Here is a 12716-nt window from a genome sequence, read left to right as displayed (position 1 = left end):
CCTTGCACCCTCCGCCGCAATCTGAGCGGGGGTAACCTTCAGGGATGAGGAGTCGACGGTGACATTTTGATTGCCCGTCTGCACAGGCCGCTTCCCCAGTTGCCGTTCAGTGAGAGGGATAGCCGGCAGCGGTTGATCTACAAAAAATTCGGACAAAGCATCCATGTCAACATTCATTGACATGTCGGAAAGCCTGTCATCAGGAATGCCTAATGAACCAGCTAAATCTGAGCCATAGGTTAGATCCGTACCAGCCTTGGCCTTCTTGGTTGGAGGACCCTTTTCTTTAACGGCCTCGGTAACAGCGGCAGCAGCAGACGCTGCCTCTTTTCTCTTATTTGAAAGAGGAGGACCCTCCGCAACGGTGTCCTCCTCTTCAACATCGACGACCACCACCACCTGCTCCTTTTGGACAACGGGGATTGCAGATTGAGCTGGGGTTGATGCCGTTGCCGCCGTAGACGTTGTCTTTGATTTCCGGCGCGGCACGTTACCGGCAATCCGCGCCTGAGCCGCCGTCACATCCAGTGCTTTCATATGCTGCTCCATAAGTTCGTGAGGAGCCGGTCTGCGATCACGTGGTCCGGCTTTAGGATGCGGCTCAACAACTCTCCTGTTCTCGTCAAGACCCAACCTCTCGAGGACGGAGACAGACAGTTCCGGGCCAAATCGGTCTGCAAAAGAAACGAAGCAGGAATTAAGCAAAAGAAATAAAACAAGGTTCAAATACAGAAACATAAAAAGCAAAGATGGGCCTCACACCGACCCCACTCACCCTGTTCGAGGGCCGGTATGAGGCCGACGTGGCAGAGCAGCTCATCCTGAAGAACGATCTACGTCGGGGGCATCCATCCCTTCGGCGTCCCATCCTTCTCAGCCTCAAACAGGGCCATTGCCCGCGTTTCGTCCTCATTAAGATAGACCCTGCTGGCGTCCATCTTAAGCTTACTCCGGGAGACGTATTTGTCATGCTCCCCTTGGTTCTCACACCGTAAATTGACGCGGTGCTGAAAGGACCGGGGCAGCGAGTAGTCTTCCGGAACCTCAACGTATACCCACCGCCCCTTCCAGTCCTTGCAAGAAGTAAGCTTAGAGACGGTGATATAACCCGGCTCAGTCTGTATGCTATACCACCCCGTGCCACCTAGGACGTTCTGTCGAAGGTGGTGAAGCCGGCGAAAGAGGTTCACCGTTGGGGCCTCCCCTTTGAAAAGACACAACCATACAAAACCAACAATCGTCCTGATGGCCAACGGATGCAGTTGGGCCACGGCGACATTCATGGCTTTAATAATGGCAGCAACGTATTCATTCAGAGGAAACCGGAGCCCATACTCCAGGTGTCTGATGTATACGCCGATACAACCCTCGGGAGGGCAACAGACGGCCTGACCCTCCTCAGGGATAACAATTCTATAACCCCTGCCGAAGGAGTAATGGTGTTCAAAAAATTCAGAACCGGAGCAGCTAGCGAACTTATTCGTCCAGGCACGATCAGGACTGATCGAGCAGGCATCACCGTGAAACGAAATAAGCGGCCTCCTTACGGCAGAAGGGGTCGCCTCATCATCATCATTATCCTCAAAACCCTCCAAAAATTTGGGATCAACCTCAGGAGAAGGCGACTTAGGACCCCCAAACCCTATCGGGGTGGCAATCAGTGCCTCCTCTTCATCAGGATGCAACGGTTCGCCCCCCGGCACAGAAGTACTGGGTCCGGCATCAGCAGAAGACATAATGACAACAAAAACTTGACAAATAAAAGTTGGAAAATTTGTTTGTTTACCTTGGAAAAGTGTTACGCCGAGTAACGCTTTGAAGACTAGAGAGAAGTTTCTTCGAAGAAAACTAAGAGAGGGAAATTTTTTTTGAGAAAATGAATTTTTGGTGGCCAAAATCAGGGGCTAACTGCTCTATTTATAGAGCAAAGCCCATGAAACGGACCAATCAGGGCAAAGCCCATGAAACGTCAACCAATCAATGCCGAGCCACGTGTCAAGCATGCAGCCACAGAATGCCAATCGACGTATCTTCTTCAACACGCTCCTTGACAGAATGCCAATCGACGTATCTTCTTCAAACACGCTCCTTGGTATCTACTTGCTAACGGCCAGCTGATCAACCAAGCTTGGCAGCACCGGCCGGGGGCAATCAAAAGCACACGGCACTCTCAACCTCGGTCTCAGCCAGCGCCATTTTCGTTTCCACATTTGATGTCCATTACACATCCATGTGGAGGGGGGATACGATACGGCCTGAGCAGAACCAAGCCGGAGAAGAAGAAGTCGGGGAAGAAATTCAACTTGCGCAGAATACGCTCAACACTCATCGAAGGTCCATACCACGGCATAGACTACGCTGGGGGCAAATTGATGGGGCATATTCTGCACCCGCTGACCGAGTCAACATATTGAGCAAGGTCAAAGACATCCACAGCAAGTCAACGTATTAGACAAAATTAACCGACGACTGTCGGCCTGTCACTTGGGTCTCGGCTAGGCAACCGGCCAGCCGGGAGACATATCCGCGTACTCATATCCAAGACCCCTCGGCATGGAGTCAACAAGGCCAGCCGGCCTGCCATGGGTCCCTCGGCCGAGGGTAGAACAGTCTTTCCACCTGATCTGCCACTTGGCCACTACGTGACAAAAGGTGAAAGTCTATAAATACTCCTCAATCCTCATTGAGAAAAGGATCCGAAAACTATCCAATAATCCACAATTCACCCTAATGCTCACTATAAATCTGGTATAAACTCCCTTATCTCTCTACAATATACTTTGCCAAGTAACACACAACTTAATCTATTTAAGTTTACTGACTTGAGCGTCGGAGTGAGTTCGCTCGGTACCAAGCCGAGCCCTCAGTTTGTTCATTGTTTCAGGAGAGGCCGAAAGGAAGAGTCAAGCAAAGTCATCATTCTACAAGCTTACGTGGTAACAAATCCTGCTCCGGAATTACACCCGGAACAAAGCCATCCTTGGAGATTTGGAAACATAGGGTGTCATAAACTTGTAAAAACTCCTTGACAGTTCTACATGGTACTTATCCACTTCAATCCCGGTTTCGTACCACTTGAAGTCGTATTCGATCTTGAACAAAATACCTGCATGGTGAGGATACGCAATCTCGTTCCCTGGGATCTCGCTCATCCTCCCGCCATAAGGGTTCCATTCCATCACTAATCCTTGCATGTTTAACATTGCTTTGCATATTTTCTCGATTCCTTGTTTTGGAATTGGTTCGACAACAAAATCTGATTTAACCTTCCTAGACACTTTTTCGTCTTGCCTACTGATCAGAAACTGGGTTGGAGTTTCAACCGGAGCATCCGCCCAAAATAGAGTCGAATTCACCCATGGCATTTCATTGCAATCCTTGGTTGATAATCCCAATTCGGGGAACTTCTCGTCTAATAACTCGACAAGTTCCTGAGTCGATCCCAGAAATAGCCCAATGAAGGAAAATTTCAACTCGGCTTTGGGGAGTACCGTAACTCGGACTCTTATGAAAATCTTTTTAGGTAGATTTGGGGCTATTTCTTGCCACCTATACATGGTCTCGGACGCGCCTTGCTCAAGGGAACGTGTCACCCGAAAGACGGTGACTAAAGGTGGAACGCGAACAAGCATTACTTTCCATGCTAGGACAATCCCGAAGCTGGCTGCCCCGCCTCCTCTAATGGCCCAAAAACGATCCTCCCCCATCGATGTTCTATTAAGAACCTTTCCATCAACATCGACTAAGAGCGCATCCACAACATGGTCAGTGGATAGTCCGTATTCCCTCATCAAGTTACCATACCCGCCTCCACTAAAGTGCCCGGTGACCCCTACCGTAGGGCACACCCCTCCAGGAAAGGCATGCACGCGGCTCTTCTGGGCGAGGGCATAGTAGACCTCGCCCAGAAGAGCCCCTGCTTGTATAGACGCGGTCTCTTCCTCAATGTTAATTTTAATAGACCTCATATTGAGCATGTCAAGAATAACAAAAGGCACTCCGTTGGCAATGTAAGATGTGCCTTCCATGTCATGGCCACCACCTCGGACCCTCAATTGTACGTTATGCCTTTTGCAGCAGACAAGCGTAGCTTGGACATCTGACGCGTCCTTGGCCGTGACAATGACCAACGGTTTTTGGAAAACGGGGTTTAGGAACCTGCGGTTCCTAACCAACTCGTTGAAGACAGATTGGAATGAAGAGTTGTGTTTGGTGTATGAAGTTTCTGATGTCGGGTACAAGGTCGGTTGTTTCTCGAGGCAGTTAAGAAACACCGTGTCGTCTTCAGACACAACTCCAACTAAGATTGTGCCTAGTAATAACAATATCAACATTTCTTGTACCTGAAAGTATCTAACTGTTTTGTAGGAACTGTTGTAGTTGCTCATTGTTTGTTAATTTAGTTTAATTCTGAGATCAACATATATAATCTTACTAGTGTTATTTATAGTCTCATTTTAACACTTAGATATTTAAAAATATCCTAAGTATTTTAAAATATCCTTTCACCAAGCAACGATTAGTTTTACTAAGTGGCGCAAATTTGATCGTTCAAACATGCAAAGTCATTTCAATAGTTTCTATGGTTGTCAACTTATTAACTAGTACCAACTACCTCCAATTAGTTTCTCTTAAGACTAATGAGACGAGTTAGCTCGCGAACAACTCGAGATCGGCTCGGTCAAAGATCGGCTCATGCAAGCTTGACTTGGGCTCGGGCTCGGCTCGAGAGTTTAACGTGTCAAGCCGAGGAAGCGCTGACTCGACTCGAAAAGCTCTCGAGCGGCTCGAATTTGTATGATTTGCCAAATATTTTTACGTATAACTTTCGAGCCTTATCATTGAAAATATCGAAAGAAAAAAAAAACTCAAAAAATTAGCAATTATATATAGCTCGGACTCGGCTCGACTCGTTAACACCCCTAGTCTTAACATTAAACAAGACAAATAACATTCCACTTGATGGTTGCATAGATAGTTAGATGCTAAATAGGACAAATATTTTGCTAATATTTAGGCATGTTGGTTTTTGCTTATTTATGCTATTTGAGCATTCAAGTGATACTCCCGTCTTAAACAAAAATTTGTGACGGAACTAACAGAAATAAATAATGACTAGTTAAATGTTTCATTAAATCTATGCTAATTGCTAAGTCTTGAGCTTAACAGGTGGTACGTAGAGTAGGTTATTAATCACACGATAAATTGTGTGAACTAAAGCCCTTAGAGGCTTACAAGACAGAATTACCTAATTTTTTGAAGCTTGTTATGGGATAGAAACATGAAAGTAACGAAGAAGAATTTTTTGGGAAACATTGTTTGTCTTTCTTTTGCATTATTACAGGTCTAACGCTATTGACAGAAGCAATTATTCTACGGAGAATATGTTGTTAATTTTACCGTATATGAGTTATTAATGTGTGCCCTAAGGGCACATGTTAGAAAAACTCATATTATAATCGCAATTTTTCATAACTTAATCCCACACATCCTTTTACTTAATCCCACACATTTGTCCCTAATTTTTCATAACTACCCTTTATCATAAAAAAAAAAAACCTAAAAAGTGTTGGAATAATGGCTCAAAAAGTCCTTTGCCTTACTTTGAAAAAACTAGCTAAAGTTTTTTTCTCTTGTCCCACATTGGAAAAATGAAACAAGTTTGATGGGTTTATAATGTTCTTCTCTACCTTCTTGTTTGAACTTGTGATTAGACCTTTTGTGGAGGTTGACAAGTTCGGGCTGGGCCACACGCGCGCGCGCGCGCGCCTCGCCACGCCACGCCGGGCCGGGTTCGGGCACGGGCACGGGCATCTGGGTAGAGCACCTGCGGTGCGAGCTATCAGCTCCTTTTAATTTTTTTGGAACATTATTTTTTTGGTTTTCAAAGGCTCAATTCCCAAGACTGATTGGAACAGTCTACGGAATTGACTGCTACAGTCTACCAGACTGATTTTTGGTAATTCTTAAGTTTTATAGTTTCTGTACAAATTTCGGAAAATCATATGCACTTTTCTCCCCTATATAAACAGCCTTTCATTCTCAGTTTGAGCATCAGAAAAATTATCTCTTCTCTCTTTCTTATACTGTTCTATCTTTATCTTAAAAAATATTTCCCTGAGGTTATTATTGGCAACGTTCTTGGCTGCTCTCATCTGCCTCTTTGCCTACACCAAAGTTGCAGCGGTTGTGTTAATCCTGGGGGTCAAGTGCTACTGAGGCCGTGTGTAGTACGGGGCATTTTTGACTTTAGGACAGTGGCTTCTCGTCACGTCACAACCATCCGTTTCTCCAGATAAGATTTTTCTTATTCTCTTTACAGTACGTGTATAACAATCTAAAGTCAAAAATTAAAAAAAAAAAATTTTTTTTTTACTCGCACTACAATATGACGGGAGGAATTCCAATCTCTGTTGCGTCTTTTTCTGCACCTTCACCTATCATTCCTGACATGTCTAAATTCGAGCTTTTCAACGGGAAAAACTATAGAATGTGGTCTGATAGAATCGAATTCTTCCTTGGTCAAATTAAAGTAGACTATACACTTATGGTAATGTCCCTTGAAAATTCCGGGAGGGATTATGTAGAAGACAACAAAACCTGAGAGGAATGCTTCGCATTACATGAGTCCCGCTTTATATACGATTTATGGTAAGTATAAAACAAAAAAAGAAATGCGGGAAGCTTTACAAACTAAGTATGGATCGGATGATTTTGGAACTAAAAAATATGTTTGTAGCCGTTGGTTGAGTTTCAAAATGGTGACAATTCACTGTTCGGATCAAGTTCATGAGTACGAAAACTTGTGCGCGGAAATCACTCTTTGAAGGTATGAATATCTGTGAGATTTTTCAAGCAAACTGTTTACTTGACAAGTTACCTCCTTCTTGGCAAAACTATGTCTCTAGCATGAAACATAAGCAAAAAGATTTTACTCTTTTGGAACTTATTTCTCATATCAAAGTTGAGGAGCAAAACCGTATTCAAACAAAAGGAAAATATGTTTTCGAACCCTCCTCTTCAAACGCAAACTTGGTTGAAACCAAAAAGAATTTTTCTAAAAATTCAAAGCATTTCTCAAAGGGTTCTAATCAAGTTCACGGAACAAGAAATAACGCAAATTTTAAAAGAGAATCCAAAAGGGAATTTAAAGGCGATTGTTATACTTGTGGGAAGCCAGGTCACTCATCAAAATATTGTCCACAAGGTTTTTCACCAAATGGTAAGCGTAAATTTGTTAAATCTCAAGCACATCTGGTTGAATCTGACGATATCATTGCCGCTGTCGTATCTGAGATTAATCTGGTAAGCAACATATCTGAATGGGTTGTTGATACTGGAGCAACCCGACACATATGCTCCAGTAAAGAGATGTTCAAAGACTACCTTGCCGTATCCACAGGTGAATGTGTTTTTATGGGAAATTCTAGCACCGTGAAAGTCCTAGGAAAGGGTAAGATCTTTCTTAAATTAACTTCAGGCAAAACCATTGAATTAAACAATGTTTTACATGTTCCTGATATTCGGAGGAATCTGATCTCGGATGCCTTACTCAACAAAGCTGGGATCAAGCTGACTTTCGAATCTGATAAACTTGTGCTTACAAAAAATGGAAATTTTATTGGAAAAGGCTTTTGTAATAGCGGTTTGTTTGTATTAGATCTTGAAACTATTAATAATAATTCTGCTTCTGTTTATATTGCTGAGTTTGTTTCTTTGTGGCATGCTAGACTTGGTCATTTGAATGTCGCATCGATTAAAAGATTGAAACAGCAAAATATAATTCCTCAGTTCAGTAGCACCAGTTTTGACAAGTGTGAGGTATGTGTTGAGGCAAAACATGCAAAAACAACCTTCAACAAATGTGTTGACCGCTCTAGCTCTCTCCTTGAGCTAATTCACTCTGACTTGGGTGATTTCAAGTCCATCATGAGTAGAGGAGGTAAGCATTACTATATTACCTTTGTCGATGATTTTTCTAGATATACTAGAGTTTATTTGCTAAGCTCCAAAGATGAAGCCGAGGATAAATTTGTGATATTTAAAACTCAAGTTGAAAATCGGTTAGACCGGAAAATTAAAAGAGTCGGATCGACGGAGGCGGAGAATATGAAGGTAATCCTCTGAAAAAATATTGTGAGCTTAACGGCATTATCCATGAGTATACCGCTCCTTTTTCATCCCAACAAAATGGCGTCGCCGAAAGGAAAACCGATCACTTAAAAATATGATGAACGCCATGCTTGATCGCCTTCAGGTATGCCTAATAATTTTTGGGGTGAAGCTATTTTATATGCGTGTCATGTCCTAAATCGCGTGCCTCACAAGAAAACTGGTAAGACCCCTTATGAATTATGGAAAGGCTATGTACCTAATCTGAATTATCTCAAAGTGTGGGGGTGTTTAGGGAAAATTGGGATCCCAAATATTCAAAGGACTAAAATCGGACCTAAGACCACGGATGGAATTTTTATTGGTCGTCTTTGCAAAAATGCGCCGTTATCGTTTTGTCTTAAAAGACTCATCTGGTTTTGGTCCAATTAAAGAGTCTAGGGATGTTGAATTTTTTGAGCATATTTTTCCTATGAAAGTGAATTTATCACATGTGTCTATCGCATCTCCCTCTCTTGTATCTTTGGGTAATTCGACATTGCGGATAAAAATGCTTTGAGCCTAGAAGAGGTAAACGCGTGAGAACTCCGACGAGTTTTGGACCGAATTTCGCTACTACATGGCTCGTACAACATGGACCTTTGAGTGAACACGAGGTATGTGCTTATGTACTCGAAGAAGACCCCAGAAATTACAAGGAAGCCATGAAATCTATCGATTCTACCTTCTGGTTAGAGGCCATTAATAGCGAGATTGATTCCATCATGAGTAACAATACCGGATTACGATGATTTGCCGAGAGGTTGCAAACCTTTGAGCAACAAATGGGTGTTCAAAAAGAAAATGAAATCTGACGGTTCGATCGATAAATATAAAGCCAGGTTGGTAGTTTGTGGAAACCGTCAAACAAAAGGTATTGATTTCTTTGATACTTACTCACCTGTTACAAAAGTGGCTACCATTAGAGCTTTGATTGCACTTGCATCTATCCATAATCTTTTCGTCCATCAAATGGATGTTAAAACTGCCTTTTTAAATGGTGACTTACATGAGGAAATTTACATGAGTCAACCTGAGGGATGTGTAGTTCCCGGACAGGAAGACAAAGTGTGTAAACTAATTCGATCTTTGTATGGTTTAAAACAAGCACCAAAACAATGGTATGACAAATTTCATAAAACAATAACATCGATGGATTTATGGTTAACGATTACGATGCTTGTGTATATTCTAAGCATAACGGGAATGATTGCGTAATTATATGTTTGTATGTGGATGACATGCTTATTTTTGGTACAAATATGGATGTTGTCAACATTACCAAAAATTTCTTACATTCCCGGTTGGACATGAAAGATTTGGGAGAGGCTGATATAATTCTTGGGATCAAGGTCACAAGGACTCCTACAGGTATGTGTTTGAGTCAGTCTCATTACGTTGAGAAGATTCTAAGAAGGTTCAATCAATTTGATAGCACGCCTCTTCATACTCCTTACGATTCAGGTGTCCATTTGTGTAAAAATCCAGGTAATAGTGTATCTCAAGAGGAATATGCTAAAATCATTGGTAGTGTTATGTTTTTGATGAATTGCACTAGACCTGACATCGCATATACCGTTAGTAGATTGAGTCGATATACTCATAATCCTGGTAAGGACCACTGGAATGCCTTGATTCGTTTATTGAGATATTTGAAAGGTACCATGGATTGGGGTCTACACTATTCTAGGACACCTAGTGTCCTAGAAGGGTATTGTGATGCTAATTGGGTGTCGGGAAATGATGAGATTCACTCTACTAGCGGTTATATTTTTACTCTAGCATCTGGAGCCATATCATGGAAGTCATGTAAACAAACATGTCTTGCTAAATCTACCATGGAATCTGAATTTATTGCTTTAGCTTTGGCGGGAGAGAGAAGTTTGAATGGCTAAGAAGTCTTTTGGCGGATATTCCGTTGTGGGGGAAACCGACTCACAAGATATCCATGCACTGTGATTCACAAGCTGCTATAGGAGTAGCCAACAATCAAGCCTACAATGGAAAGAAAAGGCATATTCGTCTAAGACATGGAATTGTGAGAAACCTGATCAGAGACAATGTGATTTCATTGGAATACGTACGTTCAGAGAGGAATATTGCGGATCCTCTCACCAAAGGCCATTGTAAAAAAATTAGTCTTTGGAGTCGGCACTAGGAATGGGTTTAAAACCTGTAAAGGGGTGAATTGTGATGGATACCCGTCTTAGTTCATCTAAGTTCAACGGGTCAAACTAAGTCACAAGGAACTCGAAATGTAATACTACTACCATTCCTATTTAATAAAGTGATGTGGTATTATTTTATATGTACATTTACTGTACTCACGGATATATTATCACTGTGGAAGGTTGAGCATTAGCTCTTAATGAGTTCATAGTCCTTATGGATGGTTTGCGACAAACCTGATGAACTCACCTATGTGAATGTGGGGGTTCTCGCCCTAACCCTAAAAAGGTTCTTCAGGTTTTGAACTTTTTTGAGGCATTCATCAAAATAACCAGGAACTATGTGAGGGGCACTTGACAAGCTCAAGTAACATTTGTTCTTAAAATCTTAAAGTTCATGATGAGTTCATGGATTATGCGAGTTCTAGCCCTGATTTGGGATTAGCAAGTGCGCAAAAATTCTCTTACCAACTCCATGTACTGGTTAAAGGCTTAGTCCACCAAAGTGGCGGTCTGAGAAAATTTGTATGACACTGGATGTTGGTTAAAGTCCACAAGACACCAACGTCTAAACGTTAAATCCCCGTTGCTTGTATTACCTCAATCTTATTTTTTTTCTTCTTCTTTCTTTTTATCGCCATTGTGGGGGATTGTTTGAATAATGGCTCAAAAAGTCCTTTGCCTTACTTTGAAAAAACTAGCTAAAGTTTTTTTCTCTTGTCCCACATTGGAAAAATGAAACAAGTTTGATGGGTTTATAATGTTCTTCTCTACCTTCTTGTTTGAACTTGTGATTAGACCTTTTGTGGAGGTTGACAAGTTCGGGCTGGGCCACACACGCGCGCGCGCGCCTCGCCACGCCGGGCCGGGCTCGAACTCGGGCACAGGCACGGGCACGGGGCTCTGGGTAGAGCACCTGCGGTGCGAGCTATCAGCTCCTTTTAATTTTTTTGGAACATTATTTTTTCGGTTTTCAAAGGCTCAATTCCCAAGACTGATTGGAACAGTCTACGAAATTGACTGCTACAGTCTACCAGACTGATTTTTGGTAATTCTTAAGTTTTATAGTTTCTGTACAAATTTCGGAAAATCTTATGCACTTTTCTCCCCTATATAAACAGCCTTTCATTCTCAGTTTGAGCATCAGAAAAATTATCTCTTCTCTCTTTCTTATACTGTTCAATCTTTATCTTAAAAAATATTTCCCTGAGGTTATTATTGGCAACGTTCTTGGCTGCTCTCATCTGCCTCTTTGCCTACACCAAAGTTGCAGCGGTTGTGTTAATCCTGGGGGTCAAGTGCTACTGAGGCCGTGTGTAGTACGGGGCATTTTTGACTTTAGGACAGTGGCTTCTCGTCACGTCACAACCATCCGTTTCTCCAGATAAGATTTTTCTTATTCTCTTTACAGTACGTGTATAACAAAAAGAATTATCACCCTTCATTCTCACAAACTAACCAATTCATAAACAACTCGACAATTATAGAACGTAATTCGCAAATACCACACGTATTTTTCCGTTTTATCAACAATTTTATTAGTACAGTCTTTTAAATAATGTTTTTTTCAAAAAGGTCTTTTTACAATTAGGGTTTGGATTAATGTTGGATTAATATTAACGTAGTGTTCTTGAAGGGGTGGTTGTGGCTGGGGTCGTTGAACAGGCCGGAGTAGATTGATCGGAGAGTATGATCGGTCATCAAATTCGTGGCAGCCATGAGCCGTGATACGATGAGTCGCAAGTTGCTGACCTAAATTCACGTCTGACTTGGTAAATTTGATTACATAGTATGTAGGCTAGATGGATTGTCATTAGGTGGATTAATTGAAATGGCAAAACCTTAATTCACAAATGAAATCTTGATGCGTTGCAGGTTTCTGCAAATATCAAACTCTTTTGATTTAATTGATGATGGAGCAATTGGTAGGGGACGAAGGGGAGAATGAGAGGCGTTTATTTTTTGGGTTTTTCATTTTTTATTTTGGTGGGTGTGAGAAATGGGAGGGATTTCCTCAGAATAAGGGAAAAAATGTGCGGGATTTAGTAAAATGGTGTGCGGGATACAGTTACTGGAACACCATAGCAGGATTGATGGTACGTAGTTACGTACTTCCTACATCCGAATCATTTGTTTGCCTTTTTTATTTGCTCTTTGCGGGTCACTCATTTGTCTATTCTTGATTACGGGTCCAACGAGTAAGTTTGGCCAATTGACTTTTAATTTAGTTATTCATAGATAACAATTTGAAATTGAGACGATAAGGAGGTGGTGATGGACTGACAGGTGATGGGGTAAACCCTAAACTCATGCCCTTGGGCCTCATGAATAATTTTTGAGATCGGGCACCTATTATGTCAAACAGTCCGTCGTGCTTCAGACCGGATAATTTCAGAC

At 42.0% G+C, this 12716-nt stretch overlaps 2 protein-coding genes across 2 annotated transcripts; one reads left to right on the top strand and one right to left on the bottom strand.

The window, feature by feature from the left end:
• Positions 1 to 2957: 2957 nt before the first annotated feature.
• Positions 2958 to 4388, bottom strand: LOC141651032 (berberine bridge enzyme-like 5). Its single transcript, XM_074458760.1, has one exon. It carries the CDS (start codon positions 4386 to 4388, stop codon positions 2958 to 2960), a length of 1431 nt encoding a protein of 476 aa, XP_074314861.1.
• A 3839-nt stretch (positions 4389 to 8227) lies between these two features.
• Positions 8228 to 10046, top strand: LOC141651031 (secreted RxLR effector protein 161-like). Its single transcript, XM_074458758.1, has 3 exons — positions 8228 to 8257; positions 9348 to 9522; positions 9640 to 10046. The coding sequence occupies exons 1-3, from the start codon at positions 8228 to 8230 to the stop codon at positions 10044 to 10046; spliced, it is 612 nt and encodes a 203-aa protein (XP_074314859.1).
• Positions 10047 to 12716: the final 2670 nt, after the last annotated feature.

This window comes from Silene latifolia, chromosome 4, assembly GCF_048544455.1.
Source record: "Silene latifolia isolate original U9 population chromosome 4, ASM4854445v1, whole genome shotgun sequence".
NCBI lineage: Eukaryota > Viridiplantae > Streptophyta > Magnoliopsida > Caryophyllales > Caryophyllaceae > Silene > Silene latifolia.
The sequence above is the reverse complement of the archived record's forward strand: the minus strand, read 5'-3'. Positions and strand labels throughout refer to the sequence as shown.